At 45.4% G+C, this 10,766-nt stretch overlaps 1 protein-coding gene across 1 annotated transcript; it reads left to right on the plus strand.

Moving 5' to 3' along the window:
- Positions 1-577: 577 nt before the first annotated feature.
- SLC30A1 (solute carrier family 30 member 1) lies at positions 578-10,444 on the plus strand. The gene is made up of 2 exons (XM_054280225.1): positions 578-1,211; positions 4,609-10,444. The coding sequence occupies exons 1-2, from the start codon at positions 578-580 to the stop codon at positions 5,517-5,519; spliced, it is 1,545 nt and encodes a 514-aa protein (XP_054136200.1). The 3' UTR covers positions 5,520-10,444.
- Positions 10,445-10,766: the final 322 nt, after the last annotated feature.

Genomic DNA, 10,766 nt, shown 5'->3' on the forward strand with positions numbered 1-10,766 from the left:
CACGCCGGGCCCCTCCCCCGCGGCCCGCAGGGGGAGCCCCGCCCCCAGGCGCGCGCCGGGCAGGGGCCGTGTGAAGCGCACCTTTTGCACGAGTCCCGCTCGCCGCGGGCGGGGCCTGCGGGGGCGGGGCGGGAGGGCAAAGACGGGGGCATCAGCCAATGGGGGCCCGTAGTTCCCCAGCGCGTCACGCGTGGCCCCGCCCACTCCCCGTTTCGGGCGCGGGCGGGCGGAACGGGGAGGCCGCGGCTCGCTGGGCGTTACCGGGCGGGGGCGGGGCCCCGCTGTCGCGAGGGCGCGCGGGCCAATGGCAAGCGGTGCCGGGCGCGGGGGCGGGAGGGCACGGCCAAGCGGGCGGGGCGCGTCGGCCAATGGGGCGCGGGCGGGGGCGTGGCCGAGGCGGCGCTCGGGTTCCGTGTGAAAAGAGTGAGGGGGCTCGGGTGCAAAGTTTGCTCGCCCGGCGCCTGCGGAGGGAGCGGCGGCGGCGGCGGCGCGGGGGGAGCGGAGCGGAGCGGCCGCCCGAGCGCTCGGGGCTCCGACCGCCCGCCACGCTCCTCGCGCCTCCGCCGGGGTAGCCGCGATGTGCGGGGGGATGGCGGCGCACGGTCCGGGCGGGCCGCGGTGCTGGCAGAACCGGCGGGCGCGGCTGCTGTGCATGCTGGCGCTCACCTTCCTGTTCTTCGTGGTGGAGGTGGCGGTGAGCCGCGTCACGTCGTCGCTGGCCATGCTCTCCGACTCCTTCCACATGCTCTCCGACGTGATGGCCTTGGTCGTGGCGCTGGTGGCCGTGCGCTTCGCCCAGCGCACCCGCGCCACCAAGAAGAACACGTTCGGGTGGGTGCGGGCCGAGGTGATGGGCGCCCTCGTCAACGCCGTGTTCCTCACCGCCCTCTGCTTCACCATCCTGCTGGAGGCCATCGAGCGCTTCACGGAGCCCCACGAGATCCAGCAGCCGCTAGTGGTCATCGCCGTGGGGGTGGCGGGGCTCTTCATCAACCTGCTGGGGCTCTGCCTCTTCAACCACCACGGCGTCGGGGGCCACGGGCACGCCCACGGCCACGGGCACTCGCACGGCGGCCGGCAGCAGCACCCCCGCGGCGGCCCCAAGCCCGAGCAGCCGCCCGGCGACGGCGAGGCTGCGCTCAACCGCGACGAGACCAGCACCTTGGTGGAGAACTCCAGCAGCTCCAACGGAGTCAGCCAGGAGAAGCTGGGTAAGCCCCGCGGGCAGGCGCCGCTGCCCCATCCTCGCGTAGGAAAGCGGGAGGGCTCCTTTCCCCGAGTGGGGCCGTGGCCGTCCCGGTCCCACCTGGTGCGGGCTCTGTCAGGGCTCTGTGGGGACCATCTGTCTCCGCTCCTGGGAAAGAGGCGAGAAACTTTCTCGGCAGCTCTTGGGGCACATGGCTGTCGCATCTCTTCCTCGCGCCTTTCCTTCGGATGCCCTAAGCTGCATGTTTGTCTTGCAGACAGGTCAGAGTGTAGAAGAGTCTTAGGATAAAACAGTTTGCCCTGGGAAAAAAGTTGGTTCTGCAAGGGAAGGCACATGACAAGCGTTCCTTGCCTAGCGACAGGAGCTGTCACAAGACGCTCTCCTAATGCCATCCGAACTGGCTACACATCAAATGGAGCGCGGCTCAGTGCCTCGGTCCCAGCAGCTGGATTGCTCCATTGGGTCGGTTATCAGCTACCTGGAAGCTACTCTCCATTAAACCAAAGATACCGACGTGTATTCCACTGCAGTAACGTTGTGCTTCTTCATAGCATCGGTATTAATAGGAAGAAGTCTTGGAGATTGCCAGTCAGAACTGTGGAAGCCGGAATGTGGAGCATGCTGGTGTCAGAACACACGTGTGGTGTTCTGGAATAATTTTTGTTTAGCTTTCTAAAGCATACACCTTCCCACTGACCTGCATACAGGCATACGTTTAAAATCTTCCCTTCCCAACTGTGGTTAAACAGTTTCATGGGTAGGAATTTCTAGGGTTATTTTTTAGTGGATCCACAAGCCTGGATAGCTGATAATGAAGCTGCTTGGTCGAAGCCAAGTATTGCGTGCTAGCGGAGTGAAAGGTGTGTGATTGCCACCTCTCTGTTCCTAGGGCATCCTTGTCACCAGAAGGAATGGACTTCAGGCTTTGGAACCAATTTCTCTCCTCCAGCTTCAGGGTGACATCAGCAGACCGTTGTTTTAGCTTAAAGGGAGCTTTAATTGATCGGAGTGAACTTTGCTACAGTTTCAGGTTTTCTGTGATCAGAGGTTCCAATACACATTTGAGAAACTTAGTTTCTGTTTCTCTGACTCCATGTTGGCCTTGGAAAGACAGGTTTTTCAAGAGGATAGGAAAATTTCTCTGAAAACTCTGCACCGTCTTCTTGACCACATAATAAGCTCTTAATGTTGGTTTAGTTCCAGCAAGGTATCCTAATAATTAGTTTCAGACAATGTTAAATTCCCTTTACCCTTAGTCTCATACATATCTTGGCTTGGGAATGATTCTTTAATGGTGAAAAGTTGTGCTTTCAGCCAAGTTTTGAACTAGTTAGAGAAGAAAGTTATAGCATAGATTAAAATGCATATTGTTGTGAGGTAACTTGTCTGGAATGTCTCATGGATGTGCTTCTGGCAATAACAAATAATTTGTTGTGGGTGTTTAGGTGGTAATAGGTCATAATTTTGGTCACAGTGAAACTTTGAAATAAGTTTGTATTTCCTTCATTGCCCTGTCATGATTATGTAATGGATGGAGCTACTCATAGTTTGCCTATGAAAAGTTGCAGGTAGAGGTGGTTGAAGGCTTGGGAGAAGATAAAAGATGTAGAGATAGTGACAAAGGTGGCCCTGTGCCTTCATGGAAATCGCAGAGTGGGGTAGTCCTGATTTCCTAAGGTGAAAGTGAAAAATAGGCATAGCCTTAGGGGCTAGTCCTGCACAGGCATTTCCATGGATGCACTTTATGCAAAATAATCTGGTTTTTGTTCCATTTCAATGAATATATTCCAAATGGACATGTTTTAACCATTTGCCATTAAAAAAAGGTTAGTTCCAAGTTAGTTCAAGAGCTTTCTGGAACTATGTTTCCTGTTACCCACTCATATAGATAGCTGTACTTTTTAGATTTCCATTATTCCAAGTACTTGGTACAAAGTAGAGCATTCCTCTTTCCTTGCTCTCATCGTGGACCTTGAGGTCTGAACTCTGTAACCTGAGATATTTCCCTCTAATGTATTTACTTCTCTGGAAAGTTACAGGTCCCATGTTCCATAACTCCTAGGGGTAGTGTGGAAAATATAGCTGGAGCTTCAGGGTAGAAATGTACTGGATGAGGTAATGAGCTGGGGCTTGGAACTGAGCCTTGGTGGGAGCCCACTCCCTCTTCAGAGAGGAGAGGACTTGAGCGCACTCTGCAACTGCAGAATGGCAGCCACAAGGGCAGAACAGCAGAAGCTGCACGTCTTGTTAATGTTTACAAAGCTCTGAACTCAATAACCTCAGAGGCAGTAAGAGCTCCTTGTTTCAGTTTGTCAGGCCAGGGACCAGCGCCTGTTGCTTTTCTTTATCACTGGAAGTAGCCAAAGAAGAAATTCTGAAGAAAAGCAGGAGGTTAATCATGTACAGTTCTCTCAAATTTGAACATTGGAAGATTGTTTTCTTTCTGAAAGGATTCTTCTTTGTAGTGATGTGTATGTTTATTCCCATGTAGCTGGTTAGCTGTGTGTTGGAGTGATAAATACTGCAGACAGCTGTGGCAAAGGAGGGCACTGAAATGTTAATTTATGTACAGTCCATGGCATATGACTTTGGCCATCAGAAGCTGTATGTCACTCAACAGCTCTATGTCACTTGCATAAAAAATATAATTTTACTATTTATTTATTTATTCTGAAATATAAATAACAGTAATTCATATCCTCAGAGTTTCAGTGATAATTTACGCTGTCCTAGAGTAAATTCTGTGTTTTAGACCTAAAATTTCAGCTGATTGTATCTCATGGTCCTGCTAACTCTATGCACCACCTTGGAAGAACTTCCTTTTCCTTGAATTCAGAAGCCTCTTGAAAAGGCATTGGTAAACCTGAAAAGAAGCTACTACACAGCTGTAGCACACAGCTTTTGAGCTTCTAGCTTCAGATTTTAATATGAAATAGCAATCCTATGGGTAAAGATGGATTTTAGTAATGTGATCAGTCTATTGGTGTTTCAAAAGAAGGAACAAATGTACCTAACTAAGCTACTTTAACCAGCTTTTATACATATGCACTGTAACTCTGCATTTTGTTTAGGAAACAGGCAGTGAATAGGCAAATGGTTATATGGCTGGAAAGGTGAAAGTAGTTTTTCAGTAAAGTAATTAAAATGTGGTCATCTTCATTCTGTGCCACTCTACGTCTTTAATCTCCATGTAGAAACAGTTGCCTTCTAGATTATTTAGATCACTTACTGGGAAAACTGAGTTTTCCTCAGCCAAAGATGTTGCTAAGTGTGTGGGTTGAGCTGCTTTTCGGCTTCATACTCAGTGTGCCATGCTTACTGCTGGATATGATTTTATAAGGAATTACAGTACCATGTTGTATTATAGCTCGTGACTAACTGTTTTATTGTTTTCTTGTCAGGTGATATGAAAGATGACCTGAGTGACGTACAAGTGAATGGGAATGCTGGCCATTATCCTCTGGATGAAGAGGAAGTTGAAGAAGACTCTAGTGCACAACTTAACATGCGTGGAGTTTTTCTGCATGTTTTTGGAGATGCCTTAGGTTCCGTAATTGTGGTGGTGAATGCCTTGCTCTTCTATGGCTTGTGGAATCCATGCCCTGAAGATGGGCCTTGCTATAATCCATGTGTCAATGATCATTGCATGGAAAATGTTACTTTATTCCGAGCACTTGGCAGCATTAACAAGTCAGAGCAAGATGGCATTACGGTGGCTGGTCCTTGCTGGTTGCTATATTTAGATCCTGTCCTCTGTTTGATTATGGTCTGTATACTCCTTTACACAACTTACCCGTTGCTTAGGGAGTCAGCCCTCATCCTTCTACAGACTGTTCCCAAACAAATAGACGTCCATTCTTTGAACTCAAAGCTACGTACCCTCGAAGGAGTCGAAGCGATCCACGAATTACACATTTGGCAGCTAGCAGGCAGCAGGATCATTGGCACCGCTCACATCAAGTGTCCTGACCCTTCCACGTACATGATGGTGGCCAAGCGCATCAAAGAGATCTTTCACGACGAAGGCATTCACGCAACCACCATTCAGCCCGAGTTCGCCAGCGTTGGCTCTGAGTCAGGGAGAGGGAAATGCGAGTTTCCTTGCAGGACTCAGTGTGCTTTGAAGCAGTGTTGCGGAGCAGGAGAAGCTAGTACTGCAAAGAAGACAGAAAAGTCGTCATCGCTTAGTATTTCTTGTTCAGAAGTTGTCATTGAATTTCCGAAAACGAGGAGGACTAAGTCGGAGAGCATCCCTTCAGTGAAGCTGGAGGCGAACGCCGATCAAAATGAGCAGTTTGAGTCATCTTTGTAACTCCCTGAAGGGTGCTACCTGAGCTGTGCAGACTTTGTCAACAGCTGTGTTGCAAGAGGAAGAGACAGACGTTCGAGATGCAATTTTGCCAAATAGTGTAATTGCTGAAGTCCTTGTTCTTGTCATATTGCTAAATATAGAATGCTTGTTTTAAAGAATATAATGTCACTGTCATGATACAATGCGTTTGTGTTGACTTTGTTTGACTGGGACAGACAGAAAGTGCATCCATGCTGTAACACTTCAGAAAACCAGTTTCAACATTTCAGCAGAGACACTTTTTGCTGTGCTTCAAATTAAGATACTTTTTTCCAGTGAAAAGGTATTTGAGGGATAAGCATGTAGGAACTCAATTTGTGTTACAGATTTCTTGGACCTACTTTTTCCTTTAATATTTGATTTGTAGATACCTTAATATATTGTTTATTTAGAAGCCCTAAGAAAACCAAAGTTCATAGAACATTTTTAAAGATATAACTACTAAAAACTGGAAACCACTTTGCAGTTTCACATATTTTTCTTAAAGCTATGTAATAATAATAAAAATTGTGAAGGCTTTTCTAGTGAATTTATCGCACAGCATATTTTACAGACAACATCATGTGATTGTCAGAAATTGTCCCCTCTTCTTCTGGTAAGGTAGCTAGGTAATTGAAAACAACAGAAGTGAAAGGGTTTTCTTCTGCCAGAATAGCAGTTCCAGCTACTGTATACTGCTCTGTGATCCAGACATGAGACTAGTTGATAAAGTAACACAGCCTTCTCTGTTTTATGGATTTTCTGCTGTTTTCTCTTACTTCCAAGTCGTGTCTGGTCATGAAAGTCTTTGAGGTTTAAGGAACCCTTGACTCAACAGTGCTATGAATAAATACTCAGCTGATGCCGAGTTTACTAAGATAAAATAATTAGTTCTGTCAGTAAGTGCTCTGTTGGGGAAGGTCTGCCAAGCACTGACAGTGTAGCTCCTGCTTTCAAGCACAGACAGCGGCTCCCCAAAAATAATGGTGCATTTTGCTTCTAGCTGAGTGTGTCTGTAAACACTTGCAGTGACTTCAGTCCTGGTCCCCCACCATGTCCTCAGGAGCCCTCCACTGACTTTTGAGGAAGTGGTGCAGGGATCACTGTATTTCACACTTCGAGATGCTTATGGATCACATTTCACTTACTCAGTATCTGCATCTATGGTTTAAAATCTTGACTCAGTTAATTGACAACTGTCTCTAAAGAAGCTGTTACAGTGTGCTGCCAACTTACACCTTAGGAAAGGAGAAACTTGCTCTGCGGACTCCGTGAATTTGGCAGAGATGAGGTGAGAGTTGAAAGATAAAACATACAAGAAATCTATTCTAAAACCCTGGCCCTTTTGATCCACTCTCATGTCATGTATGGGAACAAATGTCTTGTGATTAACAGATTGCTCCTGTGTGCAAAACTGGAAAACAACTCAGATCTTCCATTCTTTGCTTTATGACTCTGGACACGATAAACACTTTGCCTCAGTTTCCCTGTCTTCAAATGGGGATAATACCTACCTCACAGGGGTGTTGTGAGGCTTAACTGTTGTGTGAAGAGCTCTGAGATCTGTTACTGGAAGGCAGTGGAAAGAGGATAAGATACTAGATTACCTGGCCTTTACTACTTCTACAAATGCATTGCAATACCTAGGCACAACCAGAGGGAACTGAGGATAGTTTTGGCCTTATGAAATTCTTTGATGCTGTGGTTTTCAGGTTTTTAACAGTATTTAAATAGAGATTTTTTTAAAAAAGAATGTTTTGTTAGTGAAGGGAATGTAGCTTTGCCTCCAGATACAGAACACCTCCCTAGTTTGCATTTCTAATTTGTCTTGCATCATAACTGCTCCTAAATAGTACAAAGAATAGTCCTGCTGCTCATCGGACCTGGATTGGCCAAGTCAGTCAGTGGTCTCACCCAAGCTCTCAGCAGAGCATTGCAGTCAACTCTTGATTATCCAGGGCTGGGTTACAGTGTTATGCACTACCTGTGCAGTGAGCAGGGCCAGCACCAGCCCCGTGTGCCAAAGCACGGGAAAGCTGGAGGTGCTGCCTCTGCTGCCAGGGAGCCCCATCACAGGCTGCATTGCTGGGGTGCAGCACAGCACTGCCCAGGGTTCTGCCTCTTGGCTGTTCAGATGCATCTGCAGGAAGCTGTGGATGGGTGGGCTTGGCTTTGTCCTGGCTTGGGATGTTGGTGCCTCGCAGCCACCAGCATTGCTCACCTTCTTCTGTGTTTATGCTTGTTGTATAGTCTCATAAACTAACTTAAATGTGTTAATATAGTATTTATATATGTTTTTGTTTTTTCTGAATTATCTTGACTCTTTTTTCTGTTACCTGTATATGATCTAGAGTTGACTGTTAAAGGAGATCTTGTATGAGACTACATTTGCTGAGTATGCTACCACTGCTCCTATACTACAGAGTATTAACCTAGTAAATTTTGAAATGAACAAAGTACTATTTTTTTAAATGTGTATCCTTGCTTTCTATGGTAAACTTTCACTAATTATTTTCATCACTAGCTTAAAATTTGTCTCAATCGTTAGTACGAATTCTTGAGGTTCTGCCATATATCACTAACACACCATAGAACTGCTGTTCTTTAGTTTATTTTAAAAAGTACCAACAAATCTAACCATGGTAGCACTGAGAAGTCTGATTAACCTCTTTCCTGTTGCTCTTATAAAAAGAGGGCAGCTGATAAGTCATAACAGTTACCATCATTGGTTAATAGTCTCAGTAAATGCATCTGAATAGAGGGAGTTGTAGTCACTAACTCCATTTTAAAGTATTTAATCTTTTTTTTTTTTTGGTGCCAGAAGTCATATTTTTCTATTTCTGTGTCCATTGCAGGCAATGGCTAACTAAAAAGACAAAAAGCTCTCCCCCTGGTTATTTTAAGTATCAGGACAGGATGCAGAGGTGACAGTGATGATGGTGATGATGATGGGGGCAGGGGGGGAGTTGTGTGGCCTCTGTCATGTGCCTGTTGCACGTGCAGCACGGGCTGGTGTTACCAGGGCCCTTTAGTCTCCTTAGCCCTTGATGATAAACTCCCTGAAAGTGTAGAGTGAGGTCAGCGTGGTGGCTGTGCAGCAGCAGGAACACAATTTCTCGGTTCTGGCTGTAGGAGACCTGACTGTAGCCCACTAGCTTGTGAAATAGCTCGATTTTTTTTTAACTTGCTCTGTCTGGGGTTATACAGACTTGATTTGTTCTGAAGACCACAGTTTAAGAATACTGAGAGCATTCAAAAGCACTGCACAGTCTCTCTTTATTTTATTTTTTTTCTACAAAGCATGAAACTAGTGAATCTCATGTAAGTGAGCACTGCAGTGGTGGGGAGCTGATTGTATTGTGTATCACATTCCTGAATTTTTAAAATAAAAGCAATTATGGAACACTGATTTTAAGGAAAAATAAGTTTGTATTTCAGTGTCTAGATTGTTTAGACTTCTGATAAAATGTGTCAGAGATACACCAAACATCACCAGATGAAATATTTTACTCCATGCCTCATCCAGGAACATGCTATTTTAGAATCACTTCCTAGATTATATCTGCACCTAAGGTGAGATGCAGAACGAATTCAGACACTAAGTGGGCTAGCCACAGTACCATCAGTCTTCCTTTTTAGCAGAGTAAATTGTTTCTGTGGAACCCCTAGTAATTGTAGCTCATTTGCTTTCAACAGCCAGCCTGGGCTTTGTTAATGTCTGCAGTTGCCACATCGCAGTGTGCGGTGCGGACGTACACAGAGTTATGTAAGAGAACCAGCCCCAGCTTGTGACTCCCCAAAAGTCATGGCAAGGGCTCACTCCTGAAAATTTCTCTATTCTTAAATAGTTTCGTCAGCCTGACGAGTGCTTACTTGCACGCCAGGTATTACTTGTCGGAGTGAGTCCAAAGCTTCTGCCAGTGTAGCCTAGCTTTAAAGAAAAAAGTACCTAGATTTTATGGATGTATTAAAATCAGGACTGCTATGGTGTTTCTAAATTTGCTGTAGAAATACTGTCAGTTTGGTGTAATTCCAGAATTTATTCCTTTTCCCCATTCTCTAAAAAGAAAGGGAAAAAAGCCCACTGAGTGTCCTAAGACTTGTTAGCAAGTTTAGCTAAATGGACACTGTTAGCTTCTGAAATCGGGCCATCTGAATTTATTAAACACTGCCTGGTGGAGTTTGGGGAGGAGGGATAAAGATTCCTGCCATTCCCCTTCCCCTGCCCCCTGCTTTGACTGCACTTTCTAATCTCTTCAGCTATGGAGAGACTGGGAGGGATGGAGGGGGTGAATTTTGTAACTAGATGTTCCGAGTTCCACGTGGAGGGAATGGGAAATACTGCTAACTATATTTAAAAGCAGATAAATATGCTCTGACTATTTTAGCTCCATAGCATAGCATCAGTTACACCCTTTTTAGGTATGCATTTAAGTGGTTCAGGTCCACAGTATCTTTGGCTTTTCCTTTCTCTGCTAGGCAGAAAGAGGTGGATGCTCCATTTGCCTGAGCTAAAGCCAGAGTTGACAATTTTCCAAATCAAACGTAGCTTTGCTGATGACAGAAGGTCTGATTATTCCTTGTGACCTTTGCTTTGTGTGGTTAGCTGCCTGTGAGGTACAGCACCATGTTTTAGCAGGCTCACATTTATATTTTTTGCACTCACTGTGTTGTCTAACTAGTTGAAAAGCAAAACCACAAAGCTGAAAAATATCTTTCATCTGTATGTCTCCAAAAAGCACATGGGATTAATTTGGCTTCTTTTTTTTTTCATGTCCTGGATCCTGTTTCTGAACAATGTTAAAATATAATTGGCATAGCTTGTTCATTAATGATATTTCTTTTTGCCTTCTTTTAAAATAAAGAATAATGTTCCTTTTTTCTTTTTTTTTCTTTTTTTGTTTTTGTTTTTGTTTTTGTTTTTAAGTATTAAAGTGCTGAGAAAATAAATGGAGCTCTTGACTATCAAATACATTTTAGTTGGGATTTCTTTCTCAGATCAGCTCCCAGGAAGGAATCTAACTAGTAGAAATATACATTCACTATCTCCCAGAACATCAAAAAGAGATGAAAAGAGCACAAATAGAGGAGGTGGAGGTTAGTAAATGGGTTAAGTCCTGGCCTCCAACTGTCTGGGTTCCAGGTGCAATTAAAAGAATAGTTGCTCAGTTCTAGTATGGTAAAGAGTTAATTATGCAAAAGGCATTTTTTTATCTCAAATGAAAACAG

This window comes from Melozone crissalis, unplaced genomic scaffold, assembly GCF_028551555.1.
Source record: "Melozone crissalis strain CALT ecotype California unplaced genomic scaffold, PUWL_Pcris_2 ptg000027l_1, whole genome shotgun sequence".
NCBI classification, from domain to species: domain Eukaryota; kingdom Metazoa; phylum Chordata; class Aves; order Passeriformes; family Passerellidae; genus Melozone; species Melozone crissalis.